Source organism: Meleagris gallopavo, chromosome 4 (assembly GCF_000146605.3).
Source record: "Meleagris gallopavo isolate NT-WF06-2002-E0010 breed Aviagen turkey brand Nicholas breeding stock chromosome 4, Turkey_5.1, whole genome shotgun sequence".
In the NCBI taxonomy this organism is placed as follows: domain Eukaryota; kingdom Metazoa; phylum Chordata; class Aves; order Galliformes; family Phasianidae; genus Meleagris; species Meleagris gallopavo.
This window is the reverse complement of record NC_015014.2, coordinates 59,693,455-59,719,426: the sequence shown is the minus strand read 5'-3', so window position 1 is coordinate 59,719,426 and position 25,972 is coordinate 59,693,455. Positions and strand designations below refer to the sequence as shown.

The 25,972-nt window shown below is 36.5% G+C and overlaps 1 protein-coding gene across 4 annotated transcripts in view; it reads right to left on the bottom strand.

Moving 5' to 3' along the window:
* Positions 1-24,594, bottom strand: part of RAB28 (RAB28, member RAS oncogene family) — a 46,243-nt gene extending 21,649 nt beyond the window's left edge. For all 4 annotated transcript variants that reach the window (XM_019614977.2, XM_019614976.2, XM_019614979.2 and 1 more), the window contains exons 1-2: positions 24,483-24,594; positions 16,351-16,480 (exon numbers count right to left, since the gene is read on the bottom strand). In XM_019614977.2, the coding sequence (XP_019470522.1) occupies positions 16,351-16,480; positions 24,483-24,512 (160 nt within the window). In that variant the 5' untranslated portion in view covers positions 24,513-24,594. The remainder of the gene's footprint in view (positions 1-16,350; positions 16,481-24,482) is intronic.
* Positions 24,595-25,972: the final 1,378 nt, after the last annotated feature.

Below are 25,972 nucleotides of genomic sequence, written 5' to 3'. Positions count from 1 at the left end.
AAGTAATTATTACCAAGCCAAACAGTTTTCAACTGGCAGTTAAAAAATTAATAGTACAACTCAACTTTGTAGTAAATTAGATTTTATAAGAAAAAAGACTGCTTAGCAAAGAAATATAACATACTTTGATTACAACAAAAGGAGAAAATAAGTTTACTATCAGTAATGATTTTATTAGCTATTTTTTAAACTGATCAAGAGCTGAATTCAGATTATATTTCAACAATACAGCAATTTCAAACCAAACAGTAGAAGACTGTACAAATCTTTCCCACTTGCCACCTCACATATTTTAATATCACTGATCAGTCAATCAGGTTAAAATAAACAATTTCTTTCAATATATCTCTCAATAAGAGATTCATCAGGGTACGTGAAATCTGTTCTCATCTCAAGTGGAACAAGCACATAACTTGTTTCTGAGCACTTGCAAACCTTTTCTTGTGACAGCACCACCACAGTATAAAATAACTCCGTGAGTTCATTCAAATAAGGATTGTTCCCTTTGCTTCATTCAGTTGAGGTTGGATCAGTGAACTGAACCCTCTGTGAAGTACTACTTTTGGCAAAAGCAAAACTGGGTTAGATCACTTGTGAAACCGCTTTCTTAGAGTGTGAGTGTTGGGAGACACTGAGAGCGCTTGGATTTGGACACATGTATACACTCAACTTTTTTTTTTTAAACCCATAATTACTTGAATTTAAAAATATTAAGAAAGCAAGTTGAGGTTCAATTGAGACTTCTTTTTGCAAGTTTTTGTTTTGCTTTTTTTTTTTCTCCTAAAACCAAAGAGGATTTTAAGAGTTTCTACTTCATTCAATTTTTACTGAAGTTAGGGAAAAGCAATCAGCTATCTCTGACTTAAAGGGGAATTCAGATGCTGAAAGTGTGTTTTTCTATATCATTTGGTTATCACAATATCAAATCATTCTTTGCTTATACCCAATCTACTTATTACACTTAGGAACTCTCAAGGACAAACCTCTTCCCTTGCTAGGTGTGAAAAGGAAAAAGAGAATATGAGTCAAGAAGTTAACATCTTGGAGTTAAGTAATCCCAAGATATTATCTATTAAAATTTTAGCATAGCCCCGATGATTTCTTAGTTTCTTTGTGACTTAACACACTTCTTCACTTTTAAAAGTATGTTAAGAGAGCATGGGGGTTTGGCACACACAATTCCTAAAGCTTTTGCTTTAGCTAGTGGTTAGGCAGCCATGTCAAATCACAGCCACACTGAACTTTCGACCTGAATATTGAAGGCATAGTATAAGTCTGGAAACCCCAACATAAGAGCTAACAACATAACAAAGCAACATACCTAGCCAGTTTAGTGACAGCACCGCTTAGTACAGGTCATAGTATGCTGAGGTTAAAAGAAAACAGACACCTTGATTAAAAAAACAACAAAAACCAACACCATAGCTTTGCAAAGACTTCTGCAGCCCCAAGTAAAAGTCAAGAGATTTGATTAGAAACTGGTTCAGAGCTCTCACCTCAGTGGCTCAGCACAAAGTCTGCTCTGCTGGACTCACATTTTCTACACACACAGCCTAGGCCAGTTGAACAGTCAAAAAATCTGTTGGGTTTTTCAATCTGCATGAAAACACTCTCACACCCTGGCACATGCTCTGTACGAGTACAGAGTACACAAGGACACAAGAAGCTTGAGCTACAGGAACTTATTTTCTCCCTGCGCTGTATTCTGGCAGCACTGGGCATGCCTGCTCAGACAGACTGTTGTCCTAAGTCTTGGAAGGTGCTGTATTGATAGCCCTGATGGTTGGATTGGACGATCTTGGAGGTCTTTTCCAACCTTGGTGATTCTATGATCTCACTCAGGAGCAGACCAACTAAAGCCCTATGCAGGCCCTAAGAAAACTGCCCAATCTAATTCCAGAGATACACATTCACCACTATCAGGCCACAGAGCATTTCACACTATAGCCTCTCAACAACAGTAAAGACAAAATGTTTCTGAAGGAACTCTCTTTTCCCCTCCGAAAGCTCTTTGCAGTACACTGTGAGGACTGAGCAAGGAACATTCTAAGTCTTCCCTCTTTCTTTCAAATATTCAACATCTGATAAGTTTATGCCTGTTTACGTCCAACAGGAGAATCAAATTTGATAACTCATAAAAGAAATTCTATTGCTTTAGAATGCTGCAATCATGCACAGGACTCTAATACCTGTGACACATAGTGCCAGTGAACAACTATCCTCCTATGCTTAGACTTGGAACTCTGGGAATTTCAGTGAGCAAGATCCCCTCATTAGAATCAGATGGAGACAGATGTACCTGCATGGTGGGTGGGCGCTGGTGGACATCAGCCCTTCCAATCTCTCTAATGAGCAATTTCCCCAGATTCAAAGAAAAATTTCATAAAAAGTTAAAGAGAAATGGCAAGTTGCCTTCTACTACCACCAACCTAACTGCTTGGGCTGCTGCTTCTATAAAACACAGGGTTGTTTTTTTTTCCCCAAAGAAAATTATTGTTAAAACCATTTGGCCGAAAGTGAAGAACTATTGAAAGCTAAAGTCAGACTGGCAGCTTGCTCTTAAAATTCCCCCCACCACTTTTATAAGTATCGTTTTGCTTGTGGCTTTTAACAGCTGTTCACACACTCCTAAGCTAGATGTGAACTTTTATTTTCACAAAACTAAACGGGAAGCTTTAAACAGCATCTGATTTAATTTTTTTTAATTAAAGCGGAGGTTAAAAGGACCGTGGAAATGGATGATGCAGCTGTGCTGATGCTAGGGAAAAGAATTCCAGAACAAGAAGTGAGGTAGAGTAAACATACAAAGCAACTTTCACAAAACTAAGTGCACGCTGCACTTAAGAGATTTTATTAGCTAATGGCAAGTTAACCCTATGTTTCTTCAGAAACGTTGTCAAAAATTAAGTTACATTTCTCAAATATAATAGAATTTGGCCACCTGCTCTGTTCTTGCCTCAGAACAATTCTAAAATTAATTCCAGAACGAGTGAGTTCACAGGTTGCAATTTTATTCCCAAATACATCTTATGTAACACACTAGCAGAACTAGGTTCACTAGCATTGCCATATATTTACTGGTTTGGCTTGCCAATGATTTTGCCTTCCCCTGCATTTAGGTCTCTTCATAGAATAATTTAACCTTTTAAATCAGATTTGCAAATGTACTTGGATACAGAAAGATGCAAGCATTCATAAGGGGACAATTTTAAGCACTGGACAGCGAGGCAATGGTTAAATCACATTTGAAAATCCCATCAGACAGGTATCTACATTTTTGAGCATTGGCATAGTCATGAAAATTCTGCCTTTATAGCCTAATTACTTAATAAATGGCACCACATACATTTTTAAAGGAGAATAAAAATGTCAAGTTCTATTTTACATGTACATATTAAATAAAAAAAGCACACAATGACAATATAATAATTCTAGATATCATCACAGTATTTAAAGGGTCTTTCCTACTCAAACACTTATGAGAAGTATAAACATACGTTTAAGGAAGAAAATTCATAGGATTATGAAGGAAATGCCACATTAATTCTCATGGATTTATATACCCTCCTGACTGTAGCAACTCCAGATGAAATCTTTTCCAGTGCAGTAGTACATATACTGTATAAACCAGAAGACCTTAATAGTTCATCCATCAAGTTTACTCAGCCAGAGAAGCTGCTAGAATTTTTATAAGATGTCTACTATACTAAAGAAGTATGCGTTGTAACCCATACTCCTCGAAACCGGGATATCATCACAAAGAACAAAAACCTAGTGTCCACATCTGGCTGTGTAAGAAGCGTGTGCAGATGATCTGTGAATGAAAAACCAACACTATGAAGAGCACTTCCCTTGCACCAAGCACAAGGTGTAGAGAGAATGGAGAAGTGCAGAAGAGTGAGATATAATCCAGGCAGGACAGCAGCAGCGAGTAGAGGCAGGCAAGCAGAAAATGTTAGTGATGCAGTGATTTCTGTTCCCCTCCCTTGTCCATCCACATACAAGAAACTCAAGGACAAGAAATAAAACAAATCATTTGCAACAAATACAAAAATCTGAGCTAATCAGAACCAGGAATCTAGAAGGTTCTAATCAAGTCACAAAAAAAACACCACAAATTGTATCCCTGCTTAATGTTCCCCTGGGACATAACTTGATACTGTCTTTGATGATGCAAATCCCTAACTTCTATTGAGTTAGTTCCTTGCAGAAACCAAGACAATTTGAAAATGAAACCCAGGTCACTTGTGAAATATTTTATGCAGGTGCATATAAATTACATTTGTGCACTTAAACATAGCAAACCTAACAAACAAAAGTTCACCGCAGGGAAACATAAATATAAAGCAAATAGATCATTTATGTTTCTGAACCTTCTGTGAATGAAGCCATGCTCCAAGAACTGTGATTAATATACTGTACACCACTGACAGATAAAATGATTCATAGTAAACCAATTAACAAAACATGTTTCATATTAGACAGAGCAAAAAGAAAACTCAAGTTCCGTAAGTATGAAGTGGTTGCATAAGCAACTTTTTGTTTAGCTGACTAGTAGTGCTGCCCTCAGCCCTACAAATATACATAAATCAAAAATTAAACCATCACTTAATAAAGAGGCAAAAGGAACTATCAATGACCAATAAAGATTTGGCAGAAACACAGCTCCTTAATATTTTACAACTTAAAAAAAAAAAACAAATAGAAATTTGGCCAAAATTTCTGAGAAATTGATATGCCCAACACACAGGATCACGAGACATACCTACTCTGTAAGTGTTCAAAATCAGATGGCACAAACAGAAGATACCTCATTCCCATACGGTATTTCTTCATCCAAAGAATACCAGAACTACTCTTTTTCGTTCTATAAACTGGAAGTGCTCTCCTCAGATTAAACGACTGTGATAGCACGTATGCAACCTAATATCAAAGGCTAATGTGGTGAAACTAATAAAGTTCAAATGGAAAGAAAGCGTAACCACTTTCATCAGCAAAAGAACATAATCTGTTCAGGACAAAAGAAGCGTTTTTTATTGCTCAGTGACTTCTTTGCACCTTGGCTTCCTAATATCTGGTTCTCTGCTGATGGCAGCAGTCTTGGCAAGCTAGCAGATTATGCACTGGGTGAGAATAAAACTGTCAACATTTCACAATGATCTGTTTGAGTTCAGTCTAACTACCAGACATGAAGCAAGAATCAGAGAGCAAAATATTATCATCACCTGTGCTGTGTAGGTCAAACCTGAATATACAGAAAGGGCTTATAGCTAAAATCTCTAAAATTAATCTTAGTCACACTCATATCAAAGGCAAAACAGCACAACTGACAGTGGAACCAGGCAGTCAGTTTTGGATGTACTGTTTTATATTTCCTGCTCAAAACAGAATCCAAAATATCTTAAAGCTTACTGCCAGACAGCTGCCAGTAGGACAAAAATGTATCCCATGGAAATATCACAATCAAAATACTATTAAAATATTCTTATATTATCAGTTGTTTCAAAATTAAGAGATAATGAACATTAAAGTTATTTCTGGTGACTGCTCGTGTGCAAAGATATGAAATATATTACAGTAAAACAACCAATTTCTAAGTACATTTCCGTTATAGAGAACTTTGTGACCACATAAAAGGTGTTTTGCTGTCCATCTTACTCTGTAGTGACTCACTTCCATTATTCACTGCCACGCTTTAAGTCTAAATACATGAAGGAAACTTTGATGTTCATTCCGTGCTTCTGAAGCCAATAAGACTGCTTGGAACAAGCCAGGAGAACTGTGTACCATGGCACTGTGACTTCAGTATAGTACTTACTCTTTCATGAATAGTAATTACTCTAGCAAGTGTGTAAAGCAGACAGACCCAGTTACATAAGGCCCAATGCAAGTTTTATGAACTGCAGAAAAGCATGATTAGTATGGGGGGGGTGGGGGGGGAAAACATGTTTCACACTTTTATTGTAAAGAACATTAGAATCTCACAGAAACTGCCAGAACAGATGTTCATAAATTGGGCCCTTAATCTACAGCACTTTCCAGGTTTTAAGCTATATCCACTGGTCTGTAGAACATATTCCTCTCTTTTTAATATAATTCTTCTGTTTAGTTTTTTAATAAATAAGTTTATGACTTTAGTAGTGTTGCCAGCTGTTCCATTTTGATTTACTGTCAGAGTCTGCTTTAATATATAGTGGCTTTTGTGGCTTACCCATATAGATTACATTTTAAGCTTCAAGATATCACTATAAAGCAGCTGGAAAAAGTACTGGCTGTGCTCAGAAACCAGCATTATTGCTGTAGTGATCAGCCACTTAAAGATGCAACAACACCAGTAACTATGCTCGAAAAACCTTTTTGATACACCATTCCCAAAATAAAACTGCAGAAGTTACTGCGTAAGCCAAAGACCTCTTGATGCATATTCCTTATAAAGCCAGTCCAAGAAAATTAATAATTAACAATTTGGCAGCATATTAGCTGTCAATTCAAAGATTTCTACAATTATCACTCTATTATTTCATTACACTCTTTAATTGTTCTGTGTAGCTTAAGACAACTTCTTAAATGCTTTCACATAAACAAATAAACAAAAAACCCCTAAGTTCAAACATCACAAAATCCAGACATTGTCAGTAATGGTTCCTGGTAGGTATCAATAGTGTTATAGTTACTATAGCACAAAAAGAAGAGAGTGAAGAACACAATAAATATGTTCTAGGAAAACAGAGAACTTTCTTACATCCTGAACTCCCACTGCATACAACTCCTGATACAGTGTTTTCTAGAAAATATCTATCTTTTCAGAAGTGAATACTGCTCCTAAAGAACTGTCAATACTAAGAATCATTTTTAAGCTCACAGAATATAACCAGACTAGGCTTTTTTTTTTCTTCCATTACCTGCAAACACCAGAGTAGCCTTATACAAATAAACTACCACAACTGCATTCTTAGAATTGACTGATGGATCAAAAGTGAAAACTTCTGCAACACTCTATAATTGAACAAGTGCAGAATCAGACAGACCCACTAGATTTTTTTTTTTTTTCTGTGATAACATCATTCATAGAAGACATAAAAGGAAAAACCAACAAAAAACAAAACCAGCCTTTATATTGACAATTTTCTATGTGGACAGTAGAACATAAAATTTTAGAAACGATCTACTTAACAGTCTGACCAACAACTCCTGTACCCTGCTCTCTTTGGATGTTGGTGGTATAGCAGTAGAGGCTGAACCTCTCGACAATATTCCATTCCATGTTGCTGCTGTGTGACAGATGGCAGCAGAAGGGCAGTCTGACAAAATGGCGTCTGACACGGAAGTGCGGATGAAGCAAAGGGGTAGAACATTTGTAATAAAATGGCACCCATTGACATTCATCAATACTTGCTGAATGTATATGGAGACCAAGCAGTGGATGTGAGCACAGCGAAGCGGTGGTGCTTTTCAGCACTGGCAAAAGGGGTCACCTCTGCTGGGACAGATCATTACGAGGGCAGCATGCGGGCTCCTGGTCATCACTGAACAAAATGCAGAGCTAATGGAGGTAACCATGTTGAGTGTTTTGTAGCTGAGAATTTGCTCTACCAAATAGTGGTGCAGTGCTCTTTGTATCTGCTGTAGTTTCCACGGAAATAAATAGGAGGTGTTACTTTCAGAGCAACCTACATATATATGTGTGAAAAATGTATTTCAAAATATGAATTCTATCAGCACTTTCTTTTCTAGTACAGTATTATTGCATAAGGAAACCTACTGGACAATATTTAACACAAAAGACAGACCACGTGGTATATGCAAGAAAAAATAAAGAAGAAAAAAAAAAAGAAGAGTAATCCAAACCAGTATTACTGTCTATGGGCTACTCATGAAAACATCAGAGCAGACTTAGAGCAGCTGACAGGAAGTCACTAGAACTGCTCTAAAGTTTACATCTATATAACCAACTGCAATTTTTTACCTTCAGATTTGAGATTCCCCACACTGAGAAATGCAGAATAAGGCAGAAAATGGGATGTGGCTCATTTTACACAGTTAAAAACTTAAGCATTAGAAACACTAATCTGAATAAGATGGGACCAGACAGCAAATTATTTTACAAAAGAGCAACATAGCAAGAAGCTCCTGCGCTATTATCTTAAAGTCTAAGAGAACATCAACTTATCTAAAATATTTTCAGGACATTGGTTCAGAACTGTGTTTTTTCATATAACAAACTGGTATTAGTCTTATTAATATCTGTTATCTGTTATGAGTATCTTCCATATTAGCATAGCCTATCCTTCATCCTCTGACCTGATCTGAATCAATTATTGGTTATTTCCAATGAATTTTTTTTTATTATTATTTTTTATAATCCACTGGACCAAATAGAAAAAGCTTATGTTTTCCCTGCTGGTTTGGAAGAAACTTCTCTTCCACATTTTCTGCTTTACAGAGTAGTAAACATATTCAGTTACTGCATACGTTTCAGTTCAAGCTGCAGCATACACAAACACAGTATGACTGTTACTACATTTTACTAGTCTGACTCTAAAACTGTGAAGCAGTTGAAAAAAGGTAAGTTTTATCTGTTTTAAGCAGAAAATAATGCCACAATAGCACTTGTCTCTTTTCCCTGCTTTGTCCAAAATCCTAGCACTAATGCCCTATTCACACTTGAACACTGGTTATCCTCTATCATCAACTTCCTTTAATAATAATATATGAGAATATATTTTCACGGTAGCTAATGGAGACATTCCTACAAATCAATGTGCTGCAGTGATACAGAAATAAAAGCTTATTTCACTGTAATGATGCTTCCAGACTTCCCTTAAGTCAGGTGGTTACTTGCAGTTAATGATCTGTGACATACCACACAAGTAGTCCTAAAAAGACTTATTATCCACTGCATGTGCAACAATATTTGCTTTATGGATGGCTAAATGAATGAAGACATTCAATGTAACTGTAAAAGTAAAATCAAAAGAAAACTTACAAGTAACATGTTTTCTTTGAGTAAAAGAGCTGTGAACATTTTCCATTAATACTTAACCTTTTGCTGGAGCAGTGCAACCACATATAATGCTAGAATCCATAAAGCCCAAGAGCTGTTCAGGGTTAACACTGATTAACTGCCCCCAATCAGAAGTTATAACTTTTAAAAATTTCAGAGAACTTCACTCCGTAAGCGAAATCAAATTGCATTTATATTATATGGCAAAGGTAGATATAGAACACTTGCAAAGAAAAGAAATTCTTTTTTGGCTTAAAAACAGGTTTGTTGGGGTTTTCTGTGTGGTTTTTGCGTTGGTTTTTGTTTGTTTGTTTGTTTCAATTCAGTAAAACAGACATTGAATTGTTCAAAACCATGTATTTTATCCTGCACTGATTTCCATTTACATAATAATAAAAAGAATAGCAAATTAACTTAAAATAAGCTATAATCTAACAGCACAATATCTCCCATGACTCTAGACTGTGCAGACATTCACACATTTTCTGTTTATAACTTTTTTCATTTACTAGACTCAGCTTTTGTCCACCATATGTCCACTGTAGATTAACTATTCCCCTAGGTACAATTAAGGGCTTTCCATTTGTTGTAAGAAGACCTAAGTATGAAGGACGCAGCCAGAAAAAACATTTCTACCTAAACCAAAAACAGAAGCACATTCAGCCTGGACTATGGTTTATGCAGCATCTTTTTTATTAGATGTGTGTCTACATCACTAAATAAACTGCAGACAAGATCCATGGAAACAGCAAGAGATCTCTCAGCATTTCATTTGTGTATTATTATAAAAACAGGATACATATACTGTTCTAACCTCTGTATTTAAACAGTTTATTTCTATTTCCATTTTCAATGACATCTTTAAAGATTTTTCTGAATTTAAGCATAACTGTTAGCAAATGAGAACATACTATTTACTGGTACTTCTATCACACCAGCATTTGAGTTCCAACCACACTAACAGTAATCTACCAGGTCTTTGAAACTGGTCTCAGTTCTTCATTGGTCTTAGCACACAAAAATTATGTAAGCAAATATATGTATGTATGTATGTATATTAAAAAAAAAAAACAAGGGAAGAGCAGATTCAAGATTAAGTATGGGACAGAGAGAAAACCAAGTCATCCACACTCACTGAAGTAAGAAAGCATAGCATAAGAACAGTGTACTAACTGGACTAGTTCATAACTACTCCCACTTTCTTGTTACGATACCACACAATTAGAATGTTAAAGTTGTTATTTCCAGCAAGCAGTTTACACAATATCTAATCTGCCCTGGTTTAAGTGAGTACAAATTTGCTGAGCTTTGTACACCTGTTTCCATCAGCACTCTAACCATACAAATCTCAGATTTGGACAACTAGTGTAATAGCAGAGTATCTTTATGAGTAAAACAAATATTAAGAGATATATTATTTAGCCTCGTCCCACACTGTAGCAGAAAACTGAGCAAGTTCCCTACTGGCCAACCCTATCTGCTGCATGTCAGAAAGTCATCTCAAGACAAGCGGGGTAAAGATAATGACAATGATCATTAACTATCTTTTGAGCAACAGAACAGAATATGATTTTCTGTGAGCTTGGTAACAGAACCAATACCTATGGCACATGTATCATGATTTATTATACTTGTCCACGTGGCAGTAGAACAGCAACAGACTACTTTGGACTGATGGTAGCTAGCTCCACTACTATTATGGCAAGCATGGTTTATGATTACAATCTCCCAAGACAGATTCTTCCTCAGCAACAGAATTTTATCACTTTACATCTTGTATGCTTCTGGATTGCTCCCATTCTTAAAGTAATATCTAACGCATTCAGACACTAGGTTGGAAATATATTATTATGATGAAAAAAAGATCATTCTCATCTGTAATTTCTTCATTCATTAAAGTTTCTAGATAAAAATGATTTTATAAACGCTGACTGACAATTTCATAAAAATTAACTGACCACTGAAAAAAAGCCAAATATATGACTGTAATTTTCTATTAATCTTACAAGTTTGTCAAGACAAACATTCTATACATATTTTAAAACAGGGTAGCATTCTACATTTATTCAAATGAGTTGGTAAATGGACCGTAGCACAGGACAAGGTTTTCATTTTAAGGGAGTTTCTACATGTAAGTAGTTTACTCTCCAATCCCATGAGTATGTGTGGGACCTGCTGTCAGGCATAGAGGATCTTCAGTTTAATCAGGTACAAGACTCTGAAGAACAGGGGTCTTTGCATTTGCTGTTCAACACTTGCCTTAATTAAAGGTGAAGAACCTAACAAGTGCAAGCCCACAGAAAACAAGAACGGAAAACAGCTGAGGGAGCTTGGGAGGAACGAGAGTGAAATTCTAAACTTCAATATGCCAGAGTTTCATAAAGAGTATTAATGAAGAAGTGTCCTGAGTACCAATGGGGAGACCAAGTGGCTGAGGCAGTAAGCAAGTCCAAACCCAGACTGGGTATGTCCTGTTACAAGTCACATTCTCATTAGTACAGAGTACTAAACACTCACAGGTATCAGGGCTGAAGAATGTTTCTTTCTGAATTCAGATAAGATAGGTAAAAAGATTTTACATTGTATGTAAATGCAAGTTAAAGTGTACACTAAAACATAACCTTTAAACTTCACAATGTAATAGCATATCACTTCCTGTTCAGAGATATCACTCCAAGATCAATTAATCATGGCTAAGACGAACAAACGGTCAACATTCTTAATTAGTGTTGATGCATTCTCCTCTGTGCCCTCATCTGTCATGAAGACTGTTTAAAAATCTGAGTTATTAGTCTTTATTGAGGAGTGGATCTGGTTAATATCTCTAGGGATAGAAATCATTCATCCATCCACTATACACTGGTACCTGATAATTCCTAGCCCCTACATAAGCTATAGATAACCTAAGACCATCTAGGTAACTATAAATCAAAGTGAGCGTAGCTCCCATGCAACCTGGGTTAATTTCTGTTTACAATATATCCACTGAAAACGTTGGTAGGACACTTGAGGAGTCTGCTTATAGATTAGTGCAAAGGAAAATATATAAAGTAGTAGTCAAGGTAGACAGGAAAAAAACACATCAGTCATACATAACACCATGAAACCTCTCTACTTCACTTCTACTAACGATCAGAAGATCCATTGTGAATTACTGAACTTCAAATTAATACTAATTGTAAACAAAGTCTTTAAGTGCCAAAAATACACTTTATTCACTTAATAACCAGATTAATATGTAGTATACAATATAAAATCAAAGTATTTTACAGAAGCATATCTTCATATCTTAAAAGTTATTGCATTGAAGCTCAAAAGCATTTGTTAATCTTTACAGTGAGGCTCAGACATTCATTTCTGGTGCAAATTAAGTGGGATAGAGCAACACAGAAATAAGAACAGATTAAATATACTTTATATCAAATAAAAATAAAATACAGTAAAGTTACAAGAAAGTAACATTTAAGATTCTACAGCAACTGTAAATTTCAGGATTGTGATCTCATGATTTAGGATTAATACAAAAAATAAATTTGACATTAAATTTTATAAATCTATCTGTTTTTCACCAAATACACAAAATGGAGGATTAGAGAACAGAGGACTAACAGCCAACCAGACACAGCTGCATGAAGCAGATCTGGCAAGATTCGATTTTCATAAGATCTGACTGAAATTAGCTTTCTACTCCCTCTGATAGAAACTGTTGATGAAAAAAAATGGGAAGGAGTGAAACACATATCAAAAAAAAGCACCCAGGAAGAAGATAGTCACCTTAATAAAGTACTGCTTTCACAAAGGAGAACTTTCTCTGAAGCTCATTTTCAGAATTGGGCAATGACAATCCTCCATTTTAGCTACTATGGAGGAAGAAAAAAAACAAAAACACAAGGGCTAGGTAAGAAGGTTCGGAGATGTGAAGTTCAGATCTCAATTCACATTATTCTATGATTTTCAAATCAGGTTCTGATGGATGAGGGACTGCAGACCAAATAGAGCTTTGTATGTAGAAGTTATCTTCCTGGTATTCCTTAAGTAAATCTTAATTGCTTACTCTCAGAGCAGGATTTTCCAATCACTGAGGTTAATTATCATGCTTTCAATGGACATACAGTAGCTTACTATATTCATTCTTTTAATCTAATGCAGTGGACAATAAAAATGGAAAAGTCAAAACTAGCACTGATTCATTTAAATCACAATTGAACGTTTTCTGTGGTGTAATACCGAAGAAAGTCCAAACAAACTTACCAGAGTTACTACAAATTACTGTAACAAAATAAACAAATCATTAAGGTTTATAGCCAGTTTAACAGCTAGTACACAATTACACAGCATAAACTACCATACTTCAAGTAACCTCCTTTCAGTAACAAGATTATCCAAGGAAACTATTTTATCTGATAGAATTAGTGAACAGTTTTCTATATATCACTGGGAAGGAAAAAAGATTTTTTTTTTTCCCTAACGCTGTTTTGTTTTAACTCTAGTTATATTCTTTTTTTTTTTCCCCTGAAGCACTACAACAGAAATCCCAAGTGTGTTCATCTCAAAATGGAAAAACACTGTCTGAGATAAATAGGTAAGTTGCAAATGAGAGCTTAAGCCCAAGCTACATATGCTCAGAAGAGCAGCACTAATTTAGGTCACTTTCAAAAAGGATGGTTTCAGACAGGCTTCCAGATTTTTTATCTAGGTATCTAAATGCTGGCCCAACATTTCAAATACCACACAGTTATTTTCAATCATTCAATTTAGTAAAACCTCTTATCAGAAAGAAACTTAACTGTCAGAAATAACCCCCATTCATAAAAAGAAAAAAAGGAAAAAGACCCAGTGAACTGCAGGCAAGTCAGATTCAACTCCGTGCCCAGGAAGACCACAGAGCAGATCCTCCTGGAAATTGTGCTAAAGCGCATGGAAAACAAGGATGTGACTGGTGACTGCTCCTTGGGCACTTGACTGACAATGGCCTTGGCTCTCTACAACACTGCTCATGGCAGCAACTATAAACATCAATGTGTTATCAACATGGTTGTTCTCCTAGAATCAAAACATAGCATCATACCACTCTAAGGAAAACAATTCTGATCCAGCTGAAACTAATAAAAGGTTAAATAATGTCTGACAAATTTGGTGGCCTTCTACAATTGGGTTAATTGGGTTACAACAGGGCAGATAAGAGTAACTGACATCAGCTATCTGGACTTGTTCAAAGCATTTGACATGTTCTGCAAGACACCTGAGTCCTGAAATTAGAGGTACGTGCATTTGAGGAATGGACCATTCAGTAGATACGGAATTGGGTGGATGGGCACACTCAAAGAGTTGCAGTCAACAGTTTGATATCCAGATGGAGACTGGTGATAAATGGTGCTTCTTAGGGGTACTATTTAGGATCTTTGTTGGCAAAATGGACTGCGGGATTGAGCTCACTCTCAGGTGTGCAGATGACACCAAGTCGTGTGGTGTGGTCAATACACTGGAGAGAAGAGATGCCATCCATAAGGACCTTAATGTCTCAAGAGGTAGGCCTAGGTGAACCTCATGAATTTCAACAAGGCCAGGTGCCAGATTCTGCACCCAGGTCAAGTCAATTCCAAGCACAAACACAGGCTAGACAGAGAATGGACTGAAAGTGTTGGTGGATGACAAGTTCAACATGAGTCAGCAGTGAGATCTCGCATCCCAGAAGGGCAACTATATCCTGGATTGCATCTAAGTCTGGAATCCTTAACATAAGAAGGGCATGGACCTGATAGAATACGTCCAGAGGAAAGCTATAAAGATGATCAGAAGGCTGGAGCACCTCTCCCATCAAGCTGAAAGTGCTGCAGTTGCTCAGCCTGGAGAAAAGAAGGCTCCAAGAGACCTTACTATAGTTTTTCAATACCTACCGGGGGCCTATAGGAAAGCAGGACAGGGATTCTATGTCAGGGAGCATACTGATAGGACAACAGTTTTAATCTAAAAGAGCGCAGATTTAGATATTTGGAATAAACTCCTTACTCAGAGTGGTGATGCACTGGAACAGGTTGTACAGAGAAGATTTGTACGTACCATCCCTGGAAGCGTTCAAGGCTAAACTGGATTCAGCTTTGGGCAACCTGATCTAGCAAATGGTGTCCCTGCTCATGGCAGAAGTTGGTGAAACTTCCCTGGTAGCTTCATCCTTTTGGAATATGCAAGAATCAATATTATGTTTCTATGTAATATTTATCTTCTTTTTGTACCCATCCAGTGCCTGACTATAATAATCTCTCACAGTCAATTAAAGTATTGAAGTGAAAACCTTCCTAGACATTCTTCTATTATCAGTGTTATAAAAGCAATGCACTTCTAAAAGTTAATTTTTTTTATCATACTGAAATAAAATTAAAGCAAAGGAATGACTTCTGCAAAAAGCATCTCCCACATGCCTTCTTTTGAGTGATACCAAGGAGCTCAATGTGTGTAACAACAAGAAGCATCCTTAGGATCACATGAAAGCAACACTTTGCTTTCTTTCTTTATATACAACTTCTGATGGAAAGGGAAGTAGGTAGCAACTACACTGTTCCTTCAGCTGCTGTTTTCTTAAAGTGAAAACTCTTTCCCCAGTTTGCTTTCACACTTCACTTTGTTTCTGCAACTATTTTATGTTGCTCTTTTCTTTATTAGAAGAACATTGAGAGTGAATGAAGACCTCAAATATGCTAATAAGGTTGTTTCTAGATTTCTTCTTGGAAATTAAGGAATTTGGAATCTAACTGGGGAACTAAGTAGGTGATGGTTGGGTAAAGTTGTATACTTTGGTGGACAGAAGAACATTATATCTTACTTACATGATCAAAAAGAAGTTAAAAATAATAATAAACCTAAAGAACAAAAAGGTAATAAGTAACCTTGTGCAAAATCAGAAACAGCACGTAAAAGTCTAATAAACAACTTATAAACATGCCCAACATGCTTACTTTAATAGATACCAGTGCTTAATTTACCAGTCTCTTGATATACAGAATCGTGAAATATACCTGTTATCAGATCCAGAAATGTTTCCCAGTTCTCCATTCTAGAAGTATGCCATGATTATATCCTGAAGCCCTATCAAATTCAAACATGGATGAGAGATCTCTCCACTCCTGCATGCTGCTCTCCAAGAAAAGAAAACACAGGCAGAGAGATTGCAACACATCCCTCAACCTAACTGCCCAGAACCTTGAGGTACACCCAAATATGTCATGTGTGCATTACTGCACAAGCCAGTACCTGTTTCAATTTACTAATGATATATGCCTTGTGACTTTTCTTCACTGGAGAGCAATATCCAGAGTGTTCCAATTAATATTTAAATATGAATAACTTACTTTTATTTCCAACCAAGGCCACAAGTGGTTGCATTTCTGATTCTTCAGTCACTTTTTTAACCACATTATACCAGTCCTCTAAATTTTCAAAGCTCTGGCAGTTGGTAATATCATACACCAAAAGAATACCCTGAAGAAAAAATACATTTAAAATGTTACAAGTTGTAGAAATATTTTTAATATGGTAAAGTCTAATTTATTATTATAGTAAAATAGAAAATTAATCACATTTTATCTTCTAAGGAATTAAACAAGAGTCAGTGCAAGCTGATGTAATAAACATGTGTTATCACAGCATTTCTCCTGCATTACAAGTGTTCCAAATTCAGACACTAGCTGATCTACAAAAGCAGAATAAAATGGCAATTCAGGAAGGTGCACAATTAGTTATACTAGAAATATGCCAAAATGCATTATGAAAAAAAGGTTTTTCTTACAGATCATAGAATCATATAGCAAGGCAAAAATCACACTGGACAGAGACTTATTTCTGCAGATCTTAATTGCAGCTTAACTCTTCCCTCCTTGAAAAGGAAAAAACAACAACAAACATGCTCAATAACATACTCCTACATACTGCCCAACTTACTGCATCTCTGTCCTCTTTTGGGAAGAAAAGCCAGCTGCCTCCCTTACCTTGCTTGTAGTAGACAAGCAAGATGCACTACTGGCAATCTTTTTGCCTTTCAAAGAAATACTAAAAATGTAGTCAAAAGTCAAGAAGAGGAGGGTGTCTCAAGTATTTCAGAGGCTGTGGACCAGGCTGCAAGTAATAAATACTTAAAGTAAGCATTGTTGAGTGTCTTGTTCATAAAGAATAATGTTAGAATTGGATTCTATTGTGCTTGCAGAGTTCACATCTGGAAAAAATCCCTGCAACTGCACACTGTCTCTCACATTCAATATTCATTAATTTTCTTAAAAAGAAAAAAAAGTCCACACAAAACTAGTTGATTCAACAGTTCACTGTCAACAGAAAAGATTTTCCAAGCACAGCTTTTCTGAGGTTTGTCTGGGCTCAGGCTTTGCTTAACTGTTTCATTAGTACTACACAAGATGACAAAATACAGTGCAAGCATTAATTTCAAAGACTATAACAAAGTAGCAAAGACTGTAGTAGTATTTGAGTAAAGTTTAGATTACAAGATGAGAAGCAATCCAAAAATAATAGGATGCAGTTCAATAAGTACCATGACAAGTTCAAAGGAAGCAATAATCAACAGCACAAGGATAGGAAACACCTGGCTTTCTAACAGGTTCTATAGAAAAGGATCAAGGAGTTACAGTAGATCGTGGTTGAATCTTATTTTTGTAGCCACAAAAGCAATTATCATATTGACATGAAACATACCAGGTGAAGTACTGCATCCAGCTTTGGGTACAATGTCAAGAAAAGGGTAGGCTAGGAGATAAATTTAACAGCACCCAAAGTTTAGAAGTCCTTACATCAAAATTTTTAAAAACCTAGAATTCTTTAACAAACATTACATCGATGGATAACAAGCATGACAATGAGGGTAAACGTTTCAAGAGAAGATAGCATGAGTCCTTTTTGTGTGCTTTCATACACAGTTTGCAGATGACACTTGAACTAGGAGGATTAAGCTGATATGCTTAAGGGCCTGGCTAGCATTCCATATGTAGGTAAGTTCAAGGAATGGGAAAACAAGAACCTTTCAACATTCAGCAAGGAGCAAAGTCCCACAGCTGGGGGGCAATAGATAATTCAGGCTGGGAACTGACTGGGGAGCTGAACTGAAAGTGACCTTCAGGTCCTGGTAAACAGCAAGCCAAATCAGAGTCAGCAATGATCCCTGGCAGAAAGGATGGCAAAAAGGATTTTGAGTTGCATTAGCAGGAGCATAGCCACACGAGCAAGAGATCTGATCATAACCAGATCTGATCAGATCCAGTTTTAGGTCCCCCCCAAAACACATTAATTAATATATCACAACAGTGGTCCACCAGGACAATCAGGGGCTGGAGCACTTTTCCTGTAATGAAAAGCTGAAGGAACCAGACTTGTTCAGCATGAAGAAGAAAAGTCTGTGCAGCCTTCCCACATCCATCAGGAGGCTACTGAGGTAATATATGGGTTCTTCACAGTAGCACATGGCAGGAATGTGAAACAATGGTTGTAAGTTTGAATGAGAGTTTCTGACTAGTTAAAGGGAAAGCTTCTTTCATGCAGATATGGCTTCAGAGGAGGGCAACAGATCCTACTCAGATTCCTTCAGTCCCCATTTCCTTCCTCTGCAAATGAGTAAGTGTACACAGCACACTTGTAGCAATAGCAGTCAAGTCTGCAGCATCTTCAGCACTGAAGAATTAAGATTTAATGTTGACTAACTCTGTTCCTAGTAATTCTTCACAAAATGCTACACTGCTACAGGTGCTCTTGCCCTATACGTTCAGAACAAAAAGCATTCATGGTGGACTTACCATGAAAGACATTATTGAATGAAGTTTGGAACTAGAGCTCATCTGACTTCCCTTTATTTTATCCTCTTCTCTGTGAAATAGAGCACTGCCATGAAAGTATTTTTGTTTCTCAACCATTCTCTTTTTGAAGCTTGTCAATACTTGTTATATTTGGCAAATACAACATCTCAGACTCAGGGAAAAACGCAGCACACCATCCAAGTCATAAAGAATACTTCCTGCCTAGATTTCTGCCACAAAAGCACTCTCTAAGCAGCTTAATATGTTGTGAATAAGGACCAGGCATAACGCCACAGCTAAAATTTCTCATTTTTCCTTTTAGCTGAAGATAGAAACTCCATCATTGCTTTCACAAAAGAAATATATTTTCTACAAGCTTACACTGTCTGCTCATTCTGTACTCAATATACAGTAAAACCTGCTATTTCCCTATTATGCATGAGGAATTGAAGTGGAAAATTAACACTAGCATTTTTTTTTTTTTTTTATAACTCAAATAACTAGCATGCTCCCTGCCATGAAAGAGGTTCAAAACATGGCATATTGTTCTCCATATGAACAGTATGTTAAATTCTCTCATCTGAAGCGATGGCACAAGTAGACCCTGCTTGCATAATTGCAGTTTAATAATAGAGCTGTTTTGCGTATATGAGTACAGAATCACAAAGAATGGCCTGGGTTGGAAGGGACCTCAAGGATCATGAATCCCCAACCCCCTGCCACAGGCAGGGCCACCAACCTCTACATTTAATACTAGACAGGCTATCCAGGGCCTCATCCAATCTGGCCTTGAACACCTCCAGGGACGGGGCATCAACAGCCTCTCTGGGCAGCCTGTTCCAGCACCTCACCACTCTCTCTGTAAAAAATTTCCCCCTGACATCCAACCTAAATCTCCCCTCCCTCAACTTAAAACCATTTCCCCTTGTCCTGCAGTTATTAACCCTTTCAAAGGGTTGATTCCCCTCCTGTTTGTAGGTTCCCTTTAGGTATTGAAATGCTGCAATGAGATCAACCTGCAGCCTTCTTTTCTGCAGGCTGAACAAGCCCAGCTCCCTCACCCTGTCTTCACAGGGGAGGTGCTCCAGTCCCCTGACCATCTTCATGGCTCTCCTCTGGACCCTCTCCAGCAGCGCCCTGTCTTTTTTGTACTGGGGGCTCCACACTTGGACAATGTGCTCAATGGACAATACATATGATTATTGAAAAATAATACATATAAACATATGAAAAATACATTGTCCACACCTGGACAATGGCTCATATGTACAATACATATGAGTACTTTCTGTTTCAGAATTATGGGATATATTTAAAAAATAAGCCACTGGAAACTCAGAATATTGCAGAAATGATTTCCTAGTCTCTAGATAAGGTCTGCAGTACTCTTTCTTCTGTTAATAAACCAATTTATGAGGTAGCGCACCGCCAGCTCTTAAGGATACTCTAAATTAGATATGTGGATAGGGACAGCAATTACAGCTTAGAGATGGGATCATTTCTGAAATATTTATCATGCATACAACAACAGTACTGTTATAGAACAGAACTGCAATTATGGAAGTATTGTAACAATATTCAACCAGTCAATAAACTCATACCAGATAATCAACACTTAAAAGATGTCAAGTTCATGTCGGAATTTGTCACAATAAAAGAAAGCAACAGAAAACAATAACTACAAAAATTGCTTTGCTCTTCAGGCTTCTCCTCAGTCACCCTCCTTCTACAGTAGATTTCAGTATGTTTTTTTTTCTTTTTTTTTTTTAAATACTCATGAAAGATTAGAGCAAATTTTTAGTATGCTCCCTTAGAGTAAAACTTAATTTTAGCAGAGTAGCAATACCTTGCAAATCTGCAGAAATACTATTTTTACGGGACAGAAAAGGTTTACAATGTACTCATGATTAACCACTGTTGTCTTCAATGACATTGAGGATATGATTACTTATGTATATATGACTGAGTTGCCACAATATAATGAAATACAACTGTTTGTCAGCTTAACTGTGGTAACTGACTATCTGACCTCTCTTGGCTCTCTCAATTCTGAGATAAATGTGCTTTAATTGTTGCTGACAAAAAGTTGTTTCTTAGCAACTTTCATTTATAAAGATCAAAGTCTTCTCTCCAGCTTGTAAAACTCTTCTGATTCAACAGCAAAATTCAACTACCACAACAGGATGCAGAAACTGTACTGTTTTAGATCCATGGGGAGAAAAAAAAAAAAAAAGGAAAAAGACAAGTGTTGTAAGACAGCAAGTAAACTGCAATTTCTCCAGCTCCATCCATGCAAGAAGATTAAGTAGATCCTCATCATCAAATCTGGCATTCTTACTTTAAAAGATGACAAGGAGATGAGAGACATCCATCAAAAATGGAACCATGACTTACCTATACAAGCTATCCTGTAAAATTGATTTGATTCTAATCAGAAAACTTCCAGTAACTTCTGAAAAAAGTACACATGGATCCCCCGCATACTCCCCCTGGTGTCCTGATCACGTTTCAACTGAGGTGAAGTGAATGATTTCAGCCAGTGTATATTCTCAAAAATTCCACCTACCTAGGATAGTCTGTTATTTTTTAGGTAGGTCTACCACATTGAATTGAATTTCTGAGCAAAAAGCCAAAAAATTCAGCCATTTGTGATTTCTGAGTCTCATCATCCAGATAAGGAACAACATTAATCATGCTACAGCCATCTGCAAATACTGTACCAAAGCATGATGCACACTGGAGGCATGTCACATGCTGTTCTATACACATACTTCAAGTTGGAATGATCCAGACTTGCAAAATACATGCAGACAAACACAATTTCTAGAGTACATCCAATCTGTCTGCTTTATGTTTATGTATACTGTTTGCATTTCAAAAACAAGATGTTGAAAATCCCAGTCGCACCACAAAAGCTGACCAGGTATAACACATCATAGATACACATGCTTCTTTTATAGAAGTCTGCCTGAATTTCTCCAATATTTAAAAATTTTTCTTGTACTGGGGAATCCAAAACTAAACACAGTGCTCCAATGCAGCCACAAAAATATCAAAGAACAGGATAATCACTTTGTTTGACTTGTTTCCCCTGACCTCTCCCCTCCTCTGCACCCCCTCCAAGAACTCCACTTCCAAAGACTTTTCACAGAATGACTGAGGATGGAGGGGACATCTGGAGCTCATCTAGTCCAGTGCAACATCACCTGTGCAGAACTGTGTCCAGATGACTTTTGAGTATCTCCACAGAGGGAGACTCTACAATCTCTTTTGAGCAGCCTGTGCCAGATCTTGGTTAATGTCGTAGTAAAAATAGTGATCCTCGATGTTCAGACAGTACTGTGCTTCAGTTTGTGACCATTGCCTATCACCGGGCACCAATAAAAGCAGTCTGGCTATGCCTTCTTAGCCCACTCACTTCAGATATTTATATACATTGGCAAGCCTGTTCTTTTCCAGACTGAATAGTCCCAGCTTTCTCAACTTTTCCTCATATGTGAGATGCTCCAATTCATTAAACAGCCCAGTGGCTCTTCACTGGTCACTCTCCAGTTGATTCCCAACCTATACTGCTGCACAATGTTATTCTGTCCTGGGTGGAGGACTTTGCCTTCTCTGAACCACATTTCTGAAGGCCCATTCCTACTATTTGTCATGGTCTCTCTCAAGATCAGCTCTCACCTTCAGCATATTGACTCTTTCTCCCCAGTTTGGGGAGAAACTTACAGTATTTCATTCCATTGTTCACATGATTAATAAAATATACATGAAATAGTATCAATCTCTAAGGAAATCAACTTATAAGCAGATAACAGAAAGATATCAAGTTATGGTACACTTCCAGTTGTCTGTATGCTTCACAAGTCACTTTTTGGTCTGTCCATTCAACCTACATCTCTGTTGTTGGTGGGCTTTTTGTGTGTATTAATACCAGGAGAAATTACTTTAAATCTTGCTAAACAACATCCATTGCTACCTTCTTTGCAGAGGGCCACAGAAGGCAACCGAGCTGGTTGGGCCTAGTTTAACCTTGCTAATTCCATACTAGCTCCTCCCAGTTAGTTTCTTGCTGCCTTTCTGTCTATTTACCCAATATTTTTCCTTCAAATTACTCCTACTTACTCCATCTTTCCCCTTTCTCCTTTTACAAAGATACAGACGCTCAACATTAAATAGGCTTTTGCCTGAAAGCAAGCTGAAAGTGGTGCTTTTCAGAATTATTCTTGGTGTTTTGCACATATATGAAAATAAAGATAGCTTTATCTATCTTCAAAAGATGATGCTACAAACCTAATAGAAAAGCGTGTTGAAAATCAGCTCCAGTGATAAGAAGTCTAAAGTTGATATTGGAAATAAAAAAAAAAAAAAAAATAGGCTTACAATGAAGAGTTGGGGAGGAATAAAAGGAAAAGAGATTGAATGTAGATTTCTTTGTTGTTGTTAATGAATCATTATAAAAACAAAGTACTGTGCCTTTAAACTTACTGATAACTTTTTCACCTACTTTGGGGCACTGACATTATTAACTTTATGATGTACCATCATCCATAAGGAACTCCTAAGGTTTATCACCAAATTCAATACAGGAAAAAGGTTAATTGCCTTTTATTTCTCTCACTGAGTTTACTTGGGGCATATGGCATCAATTTGTGATTAATCAAATTCTGCCTGTCATGGAAGTCTGTTGCTTGGTGTATCTTTCACAGGCAGCAAATTTTTTTTATTAAAGAAATAAGAAAAAAAAAAATCTATAAAACAGATGCAACAGCTGAAAACATTTAGATCTTTTTTGAAAGTGACAAAATGATTTGGTAAAGGCAAACTTATGAATTTAACAATAATATCTACTCTCCTTAATCACTCCTGTGTTGTCTTTATGAGTACAAAACTTCTATCTAATACAAGTTTTAGAATTCCATATTCTTTCTGCTTAAATTATTGTAGATTTAAAAAAAAAAAAAAGATAAATTTGTTTTCTGATAAATGTAATATTAAAACGTGATGCCTACTGTTTTCATTACCAACTCCAAGTTTAAGAGTGTACATTTTAGGATCAATCATGTCAGAAATTCTGGCATATAGTACTTCCTCTTAAATCAGCTCATAACTCAAGATACCGTTATAATATATAGCTCTTATCTAAACCTACCACTCACTTTATATTGCTTACTTGATTTAAAAATAAAATAAAAATAAAACAAATATTCATGGATTGAAGTTCTGTGAAAACACTTAGCTACCTGGTTGTCTCCTTTTGTTTGCCCTCTTATAACCTCAGTTGTATGTATGAGTTTAATGGTGTAGGATTGCTCTTAATTTCCTCCTTCTACTTCTTCTCCCCAGGAGGCATCTGGGCTAAAAGCAGTCCCTGTATCAACCATGTGGATATCCAAATCGCCTTTACAATTTACTATGATTGCTTTTCTTAACTCAAGACAAAAAGCATAGAAACATACATCTGTTCTTGAGCTATTCAGATCTACAAATGCACACTCTTCCTTTGCTTTTGAAATCAGCTTTAAATAAAAAAAAAAAACCACCACAGTAGCATGTTAATATCAATTATTTTTAGATTCAGCAGAGATTCAAGATCTACAAAGCAACACACGGCAAGATATTTATAATTGCAAACAGTTTCAGTTAATTTTATATAATTACTATAGAACCAATTATCACAATCAATACCGTACCTGAGCTCCATAAATATATTTATCCAGCATCTTGCCTCCAATTGTTTGTCCCCCTACATCCCACACTTGAAGAGTAACATTCAAATTTCCTGGAAAAGAAAATTATACAGATTACTATGTAACCTGGAAAGCTTAGATACAATTAATTTATATTATTATGGCAGGTAATATCTCTTAGCATATCAACAGCAATAGCTTTTTACAAGTATAACACAAACAGTAACCAAATTTAAAGACAAAGACAACCATCATTTGGGAAAAAAAAAAAAGTCACTTGTATCCAGGTAACTCATTACAATGTCATAAAACCATAGCTAAATATTCACATTCCAACATAGTTATTTCACAAAATTGTACACACCGTATATCATTCCTGACTAGAAGTTATACAACATACTTTACTCAAGGAATGCATAAAACTTCACAGGGAAAGTTCTACAGTGCAGCACTTGGTAGTGGAAGGTAACGATGTTAACCTAACCATATTGTTTCATGTTCTGTGCCCCCTTTGCCTTCCAACTCCACATTTGTAAGGAAAATTCACAATGGAAAACGTGCAGAGTAAATGTATTTTGGTAGCGATGCCCTTCGTGTTACTATAAAGAATTATGTGGTTGACATTAACTCAGAGATGCAGATACAAGTCTACACTGCCAATGCCAACTAAATTTCCTCTATCCACCACCCCAAAGCAGACAACCAAGTTAAATATGATTTACATAATTTCATCTTCCAAGAATCTGCACCAAGAACAGATCTGCCTTTCTACTCTAAACAGTTTTAATATCAGTTCTGAATACTGTTGAAACTGTTAACAGGCTTTCAAAACATGGTTACAAAAAAAAAAAAAAAAGACAGAATATTTAATTCCCTGCAAGTCATACATATTCTGGAGGCCAAAAACTCAAATCCACAGCCTATGCATGAGCACACAGCAGCCTGTGTTACAACATGCTTACAGATATTATAATACAATTTGGCCTGTTTTGCAGTAAGAACTGTACTAAGCAGATCTAAGAAGCACTAAAGTAATAAGTAAGGCCTTATCACTAAAAAATTTCTCATCTCCACATAATTACACGTTAATAACAACTCTACATGCTCACAAACAATCATAACCACCTATGAGCTTTATTCCAAGCAGTATACACATTGTGACAAATTCCCCATCACAACATTTGAGTTGAGTGAAAAATACAGTATTTTGGGTTGCTAACACATACTTTCAGTTCAGCTACTTCAAGTTATTAACAACCTTATTTCACACTATGTGAGCTGCTCAGCCTTCAATTTAAACCAAAATGCCTTACATGTTAGTAGTGCAAGTATGCTCCACGGAAATATATCCCAGTATTCCATGACTACAAACAACAAATTAGAACTACATAGCTGAATATATGCTACTTGTGCTACTAATACTCCACATTACACTTTTATGATGCATTTTGCTTTAATCTGGTTAAAAGCATAAATATTCTAAACTGCTACTA